Here is a 13,628-nt window from a genome sequence, read left to right as displayed (position 1 = left end):
AACATAAGGTCAAATTAAAATAAAGGGATGAAAATGTGACGTATATATATGAAACTTTTGCTTCGACCTAAACAACTGGTCTCCTGTCCTATTGACAACACATTTTTGACCAGTATGATTGACTCTTTTCGGCCTTCTGTTGGTCATATTGGTTTCTCTGTATTGGCGAGTTTTCGTAGTTGTTGCTGTTGGACAACATATCCTTTTGCTGGGATTCCTGCTTGATAGGAGGCAAAGGTCTGTTCACTAAGTGTTGTAATTTTTGTTGATGCAATTGAGCAGCCGTCAAATCTCTCTGTTGTTGTTGGTTAAAGTTAGCCTGGTTTTGAGAGCCATTTTGGTAAGTCGGTTGTCCCACTCCCATCACTTGAGGTTGCTGTTGTTGAGGTTGAGCCAGGGCCTGAGCTTGAGCCAGAGCCTGCTGGATTTGCTGGTGACTGTGATGAGGTCTTCTTCTTTGATCTCTGTGTCTTCTTTCTCTTTCGTTGGGAGGATTAGGGTGGCCGTAGCCGTGTAAGTTGGGCTTCTTGTTGATGCTAATGTCGTATCCTTTTCCACCGTTGAGGTGCATCCAGTCATAGTCATCATCGGCATTTTGTCCTAAGTCGTCCAATACACTCAACAATAACATTCTGTATTCTTCGTAGTTAGGTTCAGCATCAAAGGGTAAAGACCTAACGGAATCCAAATATTCAGCAAACTGTCTTGGCAAGCCTTCACACAACACAATGGCAGGAGTGGCTCTCTTTTTACCACCAATCTTCTCATACTTTTCCTTGTTGGTGGGGGCTTTCAACCCTTGCCATGGTAATTGACCTCTCAAAAAGTAGAAAAACACATGTCCTAAAGCTTCCAAATCATCTCTTCTCAGTTGTTCTCTTCCCAAATGGGTGTTGATGGACATATATCTGGCTGTACCACTCAAAGATTTCTTTTCTCTGTATGGGATATGGTTTTTGGTTCTTGGGTCACGGTACTGTTTAGCCATACCAAAATCGACCAAATGAACCTTGTTCTCTTCGGGCAAGCCTTGTCTTCCAATCAAAAAGTTATCCGGTTTAATATCTCTGTAGATCAAGTCGTGTCTGTGGACTTCTTCAATCAAGTTCAACATTTGAATGGCCACTTGAACCACGGTTTTGACGGAAAATCTTCGGCCACACCAGTCAAACAAGTCTTCTAAAGACGGACCCAACAAGTCTATAACCAAGATATTGTGTAAACCTTCCTGGCCAAAATAATAAGCACTTGGTATTCCTTCACTGCCTTGTAAATGCTTGTAGGTACGATATTCGTCTCTTAATTGAGGGGCATCGGTCTTTCTGGGTTCGAACTTGATGGCAACAGCCACTCCGTTTATGATGTTTGTGCCTTCAAAAATCACACCAAAAGATCCTTCACCAATCTTCTTGCCTATTTTGTAGTGTAAACCCACTACCGACAGGTTGGAGTTAGCACTGGAATTGACGGATCCGGCTTGAGCGGACATCTTGGCGACAGAAGGAGATTGGACAATTTGGGAAAGTTGCTGGTTCAGGGAAGCGGCGGCAGCGGCTAAGACAGCAGTGTTGGACGCTAATGGGGCTCTGGTGGTCATAAATTAAAGGGGATTCCAAAGCTGTTTCAATATACAATCAACAGCACGTAGGAAATGGTGGAAATGTTGGAAATGCTAGGGGATTAATTCTCGTTACCGGGACAGTGAATGCTCAGGTAGCTGCTGTACAGGGAGCAGGTGGTAATATGATTGAGTGGCAATCAAGATAGATCTGTGGAAGGCGTCTGTGTGAGGAATCTAAATCACAGAAGGAACTTGCCACAAAAAGACACTGGGGGTAGACGGATGATGGGAACGGTTTGTTGCTTGCAGATGGGAGCACAAACTTCTATGACACTACGTGCAGCTGGATGGAAAAAAAACCAATTTAATCGATAAGATAAATGTGGTCGTCTACTATACGGGTTTCGTATGTTTTTTTCGTCCGACGAAAATTTCGTTGAGTGAGCAAGGAGAGTTTTCGTTTACGGTAGCGAACACAAAATGAGGCAGCGAGCGAGTGTATTAATGTATTTATAAAATGGAGTGAACCGGAGTTCTGGGGGCTGGTCCATGAGGTGAAGTGGTATCTGGAGTCGTCGGGTTTGGGGCCTCACACAGTTCCCCTGACCAAGTACAACACTTCACCTTGGCGAAGGTCCTTGCACCGGTCCCCCGTTTTCAATAACACCGGCTGATCATCCGATACCTTGAAGATATTGAGGCGTTCGTTGACCTCGGTCGTTTTGTTGTTATTATTTTTGATGTGAAGCTCGTCACTGATCACGTCCAATGCCCGTCCAATCGGCCAGTTTTTATTGACAAATATGCCGACTCTTTGGGAGTGGACATCAATTTTGGTCAACTTATCTTCTTCCTCCTCGAGGGCATTCACGTGTAAGCACCACACGTATACCCGGTCAGAATCGGGGATTTTGGCGTCACCTTTGGCGTTCTTTCTTAGTAATTGAAGCTCTACCGTAGGACTAGGCTTTTTGGGTGCAAATATCTTCTTCGCCAGTTTGGTCAAACGTTTATTTTTCTGGAGGTTCAAGAACTTGGCGAACTTGGAGAAGGCGGTCTTGCTCTTAACATCCCCCACTCGAAAGCTGGTTTCGAGGATTGAAGTGGGCTTTGTTGGCCTCTCTATTAGAGAATTGATCTTAGCCCGGTCCTTCTCACGGTCCGGGAAGAGCGATGCCGCCGTGGGCCCATGGGGTATGCGCTTGGGGCTGCGAGGACGTATGTTTTGCGATTCAAGCGCCTGTAAATGTGGACACTGGTGGTCTTGGAGTCTCCTGTGGTCGGCACAAAACACCAACTTACAGTATTCACAGCGGAACGGGAGAAAGTCGAGCTGATGGCATTTGGAGCAGTTCTGCCCGATATCCATGATACTGTCGTCCTGGGGGCGGTCTAATAACAAGTCGTTAGTCATGGATGGATTCAGTTTGTGTGGGGGATTTGGGGCCGCCAGGTATATTTATACTTCGCGATTAGTGAGAGTGGCGGTGGCCAAAAGTAATTTTGCGATGACTTACTAGCTGACCATGTACGATCTCAATGTTCCGTGGCCCCGAAATAACTACGAGAAGCTTACTGATGAGCAGGTGGTGGGATTGCGCAACGTCATCGTCACGTTATACTCGTTGAAAGTGTATAAAGTGGCCATCAACTTTGAAATCGATGAAAGCATTCGGCTCCCAGTGAACCTGCCCCAAGAGATAAACCCGATAAAAGTCCCTGAGATCATCGACGTGGCCAAGTTCCCGGGTCTCAGCGTGTATACGCGGCTCACGGTCGTTGTTAACGACTCTTCGAAACTCGTCAGCTTCAACAAGTTCCAGAATTATTTTGACTTGGTGGCCATCAAGCCGGTGCTGGAAAAAGCCCTTCAGTTGAGTATCATCAACTTGAATATCGACTTGATTTCGGTGGCGTTGAGCTCTCGGCTCAACTTCTACTTGAAGCACAAGATTGTGGGACAGGCCATCAAGAAGGGGGTGAAGTTTGAAATCTGTTACGACAGTCTAATTTCGAGTTCGTCCTCCATGAGCCGAAAACACCTTATTTCGAACTTGATCCAATTGATACGAGCCACTCGTTCCAACGGCGTGGTTATCGCGGGAGGGTGTACCGACGCCATCAATGTCAGGTCTTTGAACAACATTGTCAACTTCTTTGAGACGTTGGGATTAAAGAGAAACAAAATCAACCAGTTTATCGAGAATTCTCGGTACGTGCTTATGAATGGTCGGTTGCGAATTAATAGCTATAAACAGGTGATAGCACTTGATGATGACGACGAGTTGCTTGACAATTCCAAGGATGATCCCATGGGCAACTCGGTGGTCAATGGGTACAAAAAACAGAAGAGGAAGGGTGATGCAGACGAACAGACGGTTAAGAGGACTAAAATATAGATGACTGTAGTAGAACCTTCTGTGCCCATAGGCTGTATACACATAGAATCTCAAATGTATATTAGATGCGTGTTTCGTGAAAAGTCTAGTGAAACACTGAAGACTTAATGGATTTGATATCAGATTTCGCCTCCAGGTCGTTAGGCTTCGTGGCAGTGGGTGATAGGCTCTTTGACAGCTCCACCTTGCGTCGTTTGCGCTGGATGCTGATTTTTGACTCTAGGGTCGACTTAGACTGGGGTGCGCTTGGAGCCAGTTTTTTGGGCGAAGACACCGGGGTATGCTTTTGTGGCAACAAAAGGGGTTTTTGGGGCAGCACAAGGGGTTTTTGTGGTTTAACCACAGGCCGGAGCCGGGGAGACACTAAGGCTGGTACGGGGCCTGGTGGTGGCCGCACCGGCGTCCGCATGGCTTTCTTGGGAAACATCAACATCCGACTTTGGAGCTCTCGTCGGGCTTTATTGAGTATACTGTTTTTGTTTCCCCGGAAAGCATGGGAAGGTTGTACGGTGGGATCCCGTAGGATCTGCTCCACCTGGATCACGCTGTTTTCGCTTTTCTGCCTTTCCAACATCTTGGTAAACGACTTTAGTCTTTCGGTGGAATGTCTCTTGAAACTCTCCTGCTCTTCGTGATACTGGTTGTACAAAGCTTTGGTGGCCATTCGGGAGCCGGCGGTGACGGCCTTGGGATTGGGCTTTGGTGGCCGATTGGGGAAGTCCTTTTTTATGAGTTGGTGCCATAGCTCATCACTAAATGGGATGATGTTTGCACTGTTGGCTTCCACGAGTGCCAATTGTTTGGCATTCATCGTCACAAGGAGGGGCCGTACGAGATGATACGGGAGGTCTCCGACATTTGTGATTTGGTTAGAATGTCGGATGCATTTCTGTATCGCGATGTGAGAGAGCTTTAGGAGTCTTCCCATGATGGGTCAGAACTTGGTGTTGTAGTAAACGTTATCGTTGCTCATCGAAGCGGATTGGGTCCGGGCACGCAGGCGCATTCCTGAGCCGGCCGGTGAAGGCGCGTTTGATGAGTTTACCGGTTTAACGTTTTTCGGACACCCACCATGTTCAGCAGATTAAAATCCAAGGAGAGTAAAGGTGACACCACCCCGGTACCCAAAGAAGCCCTCCAGAAGGTTACGGTCCCATTCTCCGCCCCTCCGGCCCTGTATAAGGTTCCTGACCCACCGGTGCTTGATAAATCCCAACAAGACATGTATTTAAAGGTCCACCAACACTTTAGTAACCCCCAGTTTGTGGTGGCCAGTACTGAACACGACCAGCAGCAGAAGAATAAGGACGAGACCAAGTTCACGGCGTTGACAGATGCCGAGAAGGCGTGGTTGACGAGAGAGTGTTTCTTTAGATACTTGAGAGCTTCCAAGTGGAATTTGGCAGAATGCATTGCCAGAATCGAATTGACCTTAAGTTGGAGAAGGGAGTTTGGCATCGCTGGTAACTTTGAAGATGATAATAAGGTGAACGGGAAGTTGACGGGGGCGGAAAACGAGACAGGAAAAGAGATTATTTTGGGTTACGACAACGATGTCAGACCTTGTCTTTACTTGAAACCTGGTAGACAGAACACCAAGCCTTCAATCACTCAGGTCCAGCATATGGTGTATATGTTGGAACGTGTCATCGACTTTATGCCCAGTGGCCAGGACTCGTTAGCATTATTGATTGATTTCAAGCCTACCAACGTAGGTATTTCCACGGGTAAGATCCCACCTATTGGCACTGGCAGACAAGTTTTGCACATTTTGCAAACTCATTATCCCGAGAGATTGGGTAAGGCCTTGTTGTGCAACATTCCATTGTTGGGATGGACTTTTTTAAAGATTATTCATCCATTTATTGACCCTTTAACACGGGAAAAGTTGGTGTTTGACGAGCCATTCCCCAAATATGTACCAATTGAACAATTGGACAAGGACTTCGGAGGCACGGCTGATTTCGAGTATAATCATGAGGTTTACTGGCCGGCACTTATAAAGATGGCGGATGAGAAGAAGACCAAGTACGTCAAGAGATTTGAAAAGTTTGGGTCTAAGGTGGGTTTGAGTGAAGTGGACTTGAGAGGTGACCACGACGACTTGGTATACCCGGTGCCCGATGTCAAACAGAACTAGAGCGTGTTTAACACGGTAATTGTTATATATTAGATCTTACTATAATTTGTGTATGCCCTCATATCGTAGTACACTTCAAGTGATTGGCTTTGCACACTTGCGCTTCTCCACCACTCCCGTCTTGGGACACACCATATGCTCCCAGTCGATGGGAAACATCGAGTCGCCCGCACCGTTTTCGGACTTGGCGTAGATGACTCCCAAGTCGTTTCTGGCGGTACTTAGGTAATAGTTGGAACCATCTCCAAGGGAAATGATCAACGCCCGTACAATGTCACCGGGCTTGAACGACTCGATGATCTTCACCTTGTCTCTGTCGGTCAGTCGCACGTCTTGGGACCGGATGACACCTTTGAACGATTCACCTAGTTCTCCAGCCATGGCATTGATGCCTGCTGTCAATGAAGAAGCTATGGTGGAGTGATTGTTTAACGCCTGAGCTCCTCCTCCGGCACCGAGGGATTGGTGGGCTATGTCGCCGTTGACGCCGAGCCCCGAGTCCTCTATGACATTTCCCAGGCTTTCTACTGATAAAATCTCGCAGTACGCCTGTTTGACGTTCAATTTGGTGACTCGAACAACCACAATGTCGTTTTCCTTTGGGAGGTTGTTGGTCACGGGCGAGATATCGATTGTGTCTGGGTTAGCACCAGTGGCAGTGTACTTGGAGCTTAGCACCGACACGGTGATCTTATTTTCATCAGATGCATCAGGTTGGCTCACCAATATGCCCACCACCGTAGAAACTATGATGGGGACGACCTTCTCATTGTGCTCGATTTGGGACACCGTCGTGCCCTTGCCGCTGATAAACAGGAGCACGCCGTCACCATGTGTCTTGTACAAGGGCGTGATGTACTGTCCTGGTACCACTTTATGCCCTAAGATGGATTCCATGATGTATTTGAGATGCGATGGTTTCTGTGCGCGGATGAGGTGGGCTTTTGACGGAGCACGACTTTTGAGAGTCGGGTCGTGTGAAGGTCAGTGGCGCCCAGTGGATTACACACGCGCCAATGCTACATTTGGTATCAAGTAGATCTATTAGTAAAACTGGTAAATCTATTACTAATCACTGAGAGTATCTGCCCCGGGGTTATGTCAGCTCTTTTGTGAGACATACACGCATTTCGTCTTAGCATTACTAACCTCTGGGCGCGTAAACCTCAGAAGTATAGGTATAAAACATGGGCTCTGGGCCAGGTTTTAATTCTTCCATACTACAATGTCGTCCACCTACTTGATCATCGGAGCTTCCCGCGGTATTGGTTACACTTTCGCAAAACAATTGAGTGCTGAAAAGTCCAACTTGGTTATCGCTACTGCTAGAAGCGAAAAGTCTGCAAAAGAATTAGAATCTTTAGGACCAAATGTTAAAACCTTGTTGATCGATATGCAAGATCCATATACCAAATTTGAGACGGCCTTCAAGGTTCTCGAAACCTTGGCTCCAAATGGTGTTGATGTGTTTATTCACAACGCTGGTATCGCCGATGATACTAGCGTGCAGCCTTCATCCGTATACAACGTAGACGCTTATACACAAATTCTTGATGTCAATGTTGGAGGTCCTGCTAAGGCTTACAAAGCGGCCTATCCATACATTTTCAAAGGAAAGGGTACTAAGAAAATTGCTTTCGTCTCCTCCAGCATGGGACAAATTGGATTTCTGCCTGATTTTAATGCCTACGGTGCTTCCAAGGCTGCACTCAACCATTTGGGGGTCCAAATTGCTAAGGAAAATGCTGGTTCCGACGACGAATTGGTAAAGGGTTCAGTGACGGTTTTATTATGTCCGGGACTTGTTGCAACCGACATGACCAAGAACATCCCAGGAGGTATGCCAGTAGACGATTCAGTGGCTGCAAGTTTGGCTACCATCAACAAGGTTACTGCTGCCGAATCCGGTAAGTTTTACGCCCACACTGGTGAGCAACAGCCGTACACCTTAGTTTAATGGGAAACCTGAACTCAGTGTTTATATACTCCTGTGTAGGTGTGGGTCTGTTTCCATATTTATTTCTTACATATACATATTATGCTTCTGAATCGAGAATCTTTACTCCTAAATTGGTAAACTTTTTCATTAACTGCATGAGAATATAGTTTTGTGTAGGTGTATGTGCAAGTATACAGTAATATACCAAAGACGATGTCGTGTGTCCTTACCATTAGCTCACTTCATCGCGATGCCCACACAGTAACTTTTTCCGCAATGTCCTATCCCGATTATATCGATGGAGAACCACCAGTGGTGGGTATGATACAATACGACCAAGCGGCCTGGGCCGGCACCACGAGTATCGACAGGCAGGACGGCGTTTACGTGATCGTGGAGACGGCAGAACCAACCAAAATAGTGGCAAAAGTGGACCCCAAAGACACCTTGATGTTGGATATGATCTTTCAAGATGCCCACAAAGAGTACGCCAAGCAGATCAACGACAAAAACGTACAAACGAAATAGACGGTCGATTATATATTAGATACATATTTGAATTGAAAACGGTTCATTTAGTGCGTGTGGGTTAAAAAAAATGGGTGTTGCAACGAGACAATTCGTGAACAGGCATATTGGCCTTGATTTCATTGACTTCCTCTCTGATCATTTGCGCAAGCATTGGTGTCAACTGGTTACATGTAGCGAGGTCCGGGTGTCTATCGTACTCATCTCCGTTGTAGGTGTCATACAAGATGATTCTTGATGAGAATCTGACTCCGTTACTTTTTTTCTTCGGAACCACCGACCTTGGGGATGCAGTGAAGTTGGAACTTCTGCCCAAGTTGGAAGACGCAAACGATTCGGGACTACCGATATTGTTTCTTTTCAGCTTCTGTGTCAATGGTGGTGGAGGTTGGAAATGGCTGAAATTCTCTTTCTCTTCCTGTTGATTCTCCAACTCTTCTTCTTCCGAATCGTACTGGTCATTATAGTACTGGTTGTAGTTGTACTCATCGAGATCAAGTTCCTCTTCTTCTTCTTCATCGCTAGATCCAAATCCCCCTCCAACAGCCGATCCCGAAAGGTCTGAATCATCATCGTTGAATGTCATGTTAAACGACTGGTGAGACTCAGACTCGCGAAGGGCCTTGGTGCTTAACTTATTCCCGAATGAAGGACCTTTCAAGCCCTTGAAAGACATTGAAATTGGTCTCACGTTGGTGTTCTTCTCATTAAGAACGGGAACTTGTTCAGGAGACTTCTGGTTGATGTCAATTTCCTTGAGGCTTGGCGTAAGCAACGATGGGATCTGCTGTTGCGAAACAGTGATTTCAGGGGTTCTGGGAGACACGTTTAACGGTCTTATAGGTTCTTCCGAGTCTTCTTCAATCGACGACGATGAAGAGATTACTATGGGAGAATCATTAGTACCAGGGTGGTAAGAAAACCTCTTCGAATCTGTTGGTTTTGAAGAAGGAACTGGAGGTTGAAGCACTGATTGAGTTGATTGGGATTTTATCTCCTTAACAGCTGGAGTTTCTTCTGGACTTTGGCTTTGGTTTGGAGTCTGGTCTATTTCTTGATGATCAACGTCAACACTAAACTCCAAGTTAACGTCTTGAAAGTTGTCAAAGTTAATGAAATCACTGAACTCCATCAAATCGTTGAAGTCGCTGTCGTCACCGGTGCTTACATTACTGGCATGTTTTCCTGTGATCTTGGAGTCGATGCTTCCGTACTTGGACTTCTTCAAAATGGAGTTTGACCTTGAAGTGTTTGAAACAGGCGAGTTGAATGAGTTATTCATGCTGTCGTTGAACAAGATGATATTCTCATCAGAACCGTCCACATTTACAAAACTGGTTCTCTTGCTTGACTTTACGGACCTCATGGATCGGGATCTTTCCAACGAAACAATGCTTTCGACTTCCTGAGTGCTTAAAGACTTCGGAAACAACGAGTCTCCAAGTAACAGCTCATTCACCGTATTGGTTCCACGCTTGGGAGAACCGAAAATATCATCTTCCTCTTCATCCATAAAAGTGCTTTGTCTTTGACTGGGAGTGAAGTTGACAAACGGGTTGTTGGATCTGGGGAGTGGTGATGGCTCCAAGGTCATTTCCTCCCCGTATTTGTTGGAGACTACCATCTTCGTGGGAGGGTTGTGTGTGATATTGTGGTTGTCATAGTCATCATTAAATTCTTGTAGAGGTTCTTGATAATCGTCTGCAACTTCCCGGATGAAATTCATGTTTGTGTTGGACTTGAAGGACTTTGAAGGTTCTTTTCTTTCACTGGGAAGTTTGATGTTGGAACTATAAGGCACAGAAGCTGGGGCTGGTTTGGACACCTTGACTACTGGTTGCAGCTTTGGGGTCTTTTCCACGGCCTTTTTCCCAGTGGTTTCCTTCGAGTCCCTTTTGACTTTAGGTTCCTCAACCTTCTTGGTTTCCTTTGCCTTTTTGATTTCCTCCAGTTTCTTGTCTTTCTTCCTGAAAAGAGATCTGAAGGAAAACTTGGACTTTTTGTCGTCTGTGGCTGGGCCCTTCAAGTTGGACAAATCAGACAAGGTACTGCTTCTCTTATGCTTTTTTGGACTTTCGGGTTTGTTTGGGGCCAAATTGAAAGCTGAATTCGACCGCAAATGAGGTGATTTCCTTGGGGAAGGAGTCATGCTGATGGAGTGCCTTTTAGGAGTTTGGAAGTCTTCAAAAGTACCAAAACTGGTGGATTTGGGGGTCTTGTTGGGTTCCGGTGCCGGTGGCTGTTTGGGGGTGGCCATGGCCGAGGGTGTTTCCTCGGGAATGTCTATCATTGATTGTCTCTTCCAGGTGGAATCCTGGGGGGTGTCTATCATTGATTGTCTCTTCCAGGTGGAATCCTCGGCAACATCCACCATTGATTGTCTCTTCTCGGGAATGTCTACCATTGACTGCCTCTTCCAGGTGGACTCGTCTCTCAAGTCTGGAGGTATCAAACTAGGCATTTTGATATACTTGGGTTGAGGATGAAGAGGTGCTGCCAGAGTTCCAGCCACCTCATCAATAAGCGTATCATCGTTGTCGGTGGCATTGGTAAGCCTTTCCTCGTCCATGGGATAGCCAAAGGTGGCGGTACTGGGGTCGAGGTGCTTGACAAACCCATCATTGTCATCTGGTTCATTGACGGTAGAATCGTTAAAACTCAGGGGACTAGCATCAATTGTCTCCAATTTCAGAGAGTTATGTTCGGGAGCTGTCTGGAACGTCTGGACACTCTGGTTGCTCAAATTATTCAAGCTATAATTGAAGGACCGGGACTTTTCGTTCAAAATGCTTTCCAATGCCTTAATCGATGGAGAATTTTTCATAAAGCTGGTGGGCACCTGGTTAGATTTCAATTGGGTGTGACCAGCAGGCTTGTCGTAGGAGTAGAACGAGTTGGTCAAGAGAATCTCTTCCAAGTCAACCTCTTTGGACTCGACCTGACTCATGATAGCTTATTCTGATTCCTAAAAGATTAAATGGCTGTGAGATTTGAGTAAGTGTCAATTTTTTCACAAATGGCAGACGCGCTTGGCGATTTCGTGTTTCAGGAAGAAGGAGGCGTGTGGTTAATTCCCGTGGACGGAGGCAGTCAGGGTTTGGTGGTGGGAACTGATAAGATACCGGAGCTGTGGTACCGGTGGGTTTGGGCAAAGGGTGGTGGGTCGGGGTACTTGTGGCTTTCTGAGTATCCGGGACAACGGTTGTCAGTAGCGATGCGAGTCGACGCGTGAAAAGTACACGAATGTGGTTGAGAATGTTTTGCACTAATGTGTTTCATGCACTAAGTTTTACAAAGTTTTTATTGCATTAGGTGTTTTTAGAAGCACTAGGTGTTTTCTATATGTGCACTAGATGTTTTGCGATATTTGCACTTGATATTTTTCACCATGCTGCACTATGTTTGCGTCATGTTTCATTTTTCATGCTTCATGCTTCATGCACATCAGGTTCTTCCACTGTACTCCTCTCAATGTATTAATGCTCAATATACTATGCATCTATAAATAACCACTACTGGACTACACAATCTCTCTTCTTCTTGTTCATGCCCTTGTCTTTCTTCTTTAAATCAAAACTGGTGTTTGCCAGGCCCGTCGAAACACTCGATCTCTTTCCGTCCGCTACGCTGAATAAATCTTCCTTCGCCAGACTTGGAGCCGATGGAGTGCGGACCGCTGGCTGCGAAATCTCATTGAGCCTAAACAACCCCGACAGTCCGTGGTGGTCGTGGGAGTTGTCACCGGTATTGAGCTTCAAGATCGGATCTATCCCAAACTGCAACAACGAGTTGGCCAAATACATGTAGAGTTTGATCCACAAAATCTCAAGCTCCTGGTTGAATTTGGTACCAAACCGTTCGTGGAACGTTTGAATCATCGCTTCTCCCATCAACTCAAACATCGACGGCTCGATACCCAAGATCCGTGAGTGTCTCTTACCCAAGCTCTCCAAGTATTCGTTCAATCCCGCCAAATTTTCCATCTGGGAAATGGTAAATGACATCACCCCTGCGAACGCGACCGCTTGGTGCTTGATACTGGGGAACAATTTCTCCAAAGTAGGGTTCATATTGAGCAAGTTCCCGTACAATTGCCTGCAAAAGAGTGAGGAAGCGATGTTGTTGGCGGGTTTCAAGTCCAGTTGCTGGTGCTGGGACGCCTGCTGTTGTAAAGAGTTGGATTGGTCGCCGAACCGGAATCCTCCAGGAATTGGTAAGGAAGACTCAGTTTGGACAACCGGCTCTTCAAGCAACATTTTGTGCCATGTGAATCGTATGAGTTCGATCTCCTTACGGCTCATGTTCAATTCGATTTTGAACTGCAGCTGTAACGAGAAGTTGGAATCGATCGAATCGTTGGTGTCCATTTTCGTCAAGTGGTAATTGTTGATTTCGGTCAACGAGTTGGTGGACATGGGTGTGAGGTTGTAGTAGGAATTGTGGGAGGCAATGTGACCATTGGGACCATTTTGGTGGGAGGCAATGGGGCCCATGTCTGATTTTCCCAGAACTGAACGGGGTTTCATGGGATTGAGATTTGATAATCGGGATGCTTTACGGGTAGAGAGCACCGATTGGTGATCGAAAGTGTTCATGGACGATTGGGTGGAGTTGGAGGATGTGACCGTGATGATGGAGGAGGCGCTGCTGGCGGTGGAGTTGGAGGAGCGTCTTCTATTCATTTTTGAGTGGTTGTTTGGAGGAGTGCGGTGAGAATGGTTGTGTCAGAGGAAAATGGGGTTGAAAAATTTTCTGACTAAACGGGTTAATTGATTGAACGCGTGTAGGTGGTGGCAGGGTGGTGGCAGGGTGGTGGTAGCCGATGGTGGCAGCCGGTGGTTGAGCGGCGGTGGATGGGTCAGAATTTGGATTCCTTGACCTGTCAATAGTGCTGGCTACCACCATGGAGTCATACCCGTGAGGATTCCGGCTCCTGATCGTCCCATGCCAGGCAATGCGAGATGAACTAAAATGGTTGAGGCGGTATCATCGTCTCAAATGGGACAATTTTTTGGTGATAAGGTTCTTGAGACCCACCAGTTTTGAGCCTGATCTAAAATC

General features: G+C 46.3%; 9 protein-coding genes across 9 annotated transcripts; 4 read left to right on the top strand and 5 right to left on the bottom strand. All coding sequences in view use genetic code 12, as the record gives it.

Annotated features, from left to right (window-relative positions):
• Window positions 1-88: 88 nt before the first annotated feature.
• YCK2 (Palmitoylated plasma membrane-bound casein kinase) lies at window positions 89-1,597 on the bottom strand (the record flags this gene model as incomplete). Its single annotated transcript, XM_066158342.1, has 1 exon — window positions 89-1,597. The coding sequence occupies one exon, from the start codon at window positions 1,595-1,597 to the stop codon at window positions 89-91; it is 1,509 nt and encodes a 502-aa protein (XP_066014439.1).
• Window positions 1,598-2,150: 553 nt separating this feature from the next.
• PSN45_004702 (uncharacterized protein) lies at window positions 2,151-2,975 on the bottom strand (the record flags this gene model as incomplete). Its single annotated transcript, XM_006686761.2, has 1 exon — window positions 2,151-2,975. The coding sequence occupies one exon, from the start codon at window positions 2,973-2,975 to the stop codon at window positions 2,151-2,153; it is 825 nt and encodes a 274-aa protein (XP_006686824.1).
• A 112-nt stretch (window positions 2,976-3,087) lies between these two features.
• Window positions 3,088-3,960, top strand: RPP1 (RNA-binding RNA processing protein rpp1; the record flags this gene model as incomplete). The annotated part of the gene is made up of 1 exon (XM_006687247.1): window positions 3,088-3,960. The coding sequence occupies one exon, from the start codon at window positions 3,088-3,090 to the stop codon at window positions 3,958-3,960; it is 873 nt and encodes a 290-aa protein (XP_006687310.1).
• Window positions 3,961-4,045: 85 nt separating this feature from the next.
• Window positions 4,046-4,771, bottom strand: PSN45_004700 (uncharacterized protein; the record flags this gene model as incomplete). The annotated part of the gene is made up of 1 exon (XM_006686762.2): window positions 4,046-4,771. One exon carries the CDS (start codon window positions 4,769-4,771, stop codon window positions 4,046-4,048), a length of 726 nt encoding a protein of 241 aa, XP_006686825.2.
• Window positions 4,772-5,032: 261 nt separating this feature from the next.
• On the top strand, window positions 5,033-6,100 carry PDR16 (Phosphatidylinositol transfer protein (PITP); the record flags this gene model as incomplete). The annotated part of the gene is made up of 1 exon (XM_006687248.2): window positions 5,033-6,100. One exon carries the CDS (start codon window positions 5,033-5,035, stop codon window positions 6,098-6,100), a length of 1,068 nt encoding a protein of 355 aa, XP_006687311.1.
• Window positions 6,101-6,175: 75 nt separating this feature from the next.
• Window positions 6,176-6,997, bottom strand: CSL4 (exosome 3'->5 exonuclease subunit ski4 (Csl4); the record flags this gene model as incomplete). The annotated part of the gene is made up of 1 exon (XM_006686763.1): window positions 6,176-6,997. One exon carries the CDS (start codon window positions 6,995-6,997, stop codon window positions 6,176-6,178), a length of 822 nt encoding a protein of 273 aa, XP_006686826.1.
• Window positions 6,998-7,325: 328 nt separating this feature from the next.
• Window positions 7,326-8,057, top strand: PSN45_004697 (uncharacterized protein; the record flags this gene model as incomplete). The annotated part of the gene is made up of 1 exon (XM_006686764.2): window positions 7,326-8,057. The coding sequence occupies one exon, from the start codon at window positions 7,326-7,328 to the stop codon at window positions 8,055-8,057; it is 732 nt and encodes a 243-aa protein (XP_006686827.1).
• A 258-nt stretch (window positions 8,058-8,315) lies between these two features.
• On the top strand, window positions 8,316-8,567 carry PSN45_004696 (uncharacterized protein; the record flags this gene model as incomplete). The annotated part of the gene is made up of 1 exon (XM_006686766.1): window positions 8,316-8,567. One exon carries the CDS (start codon window positions 8,316-8,318, stop codon window positions 8,565-8,567), a length of 252 nt encoding a protein of 83 aa, XP_006686829.1.
• Window positions 8,568-8,628: 61 nt separating this feature from the next.
• PSN45_004695 (uncharacterized protein) lies at window positions 8,629-13,249 on the bottom strand (the record flags this gene model as incomplete). Its single annotated transcript, XM_006687251.2, has 3 exons — window positions 8,629-11,519; window positions 12,060-12,066; window positions 12,092-13,249. The coding sequence occupies 3 exons, from the start codon at window positions 13,247-13,249 to the stop codon at window positions 8,629-8,631; spliced, it is 4,056 nt and encodes a 1,351-aa protein (XP_006687314.2).
• Between the last annotated feature and the right edge of the window lie 379 nt (window positions 13,250-13,628).

Source organism: Yamadazyma tenuis, chromosome 6 (genome assembly GCF_029203305.1).
Source record: "Yamadazyma tenuis chromosome 6, complete sequence".
NCBI classification, from domain to species: domain Eukaryota; kingdom Fungi; phylum Ascomycota; class Pichiomycetes; order Serinales; family Debaryomycetaceae; genus Yamadazyma; species Yamadazyma tenuis.
This window is presented reverse-complemented; position numbering and strand designations above follow the sequence as displayed.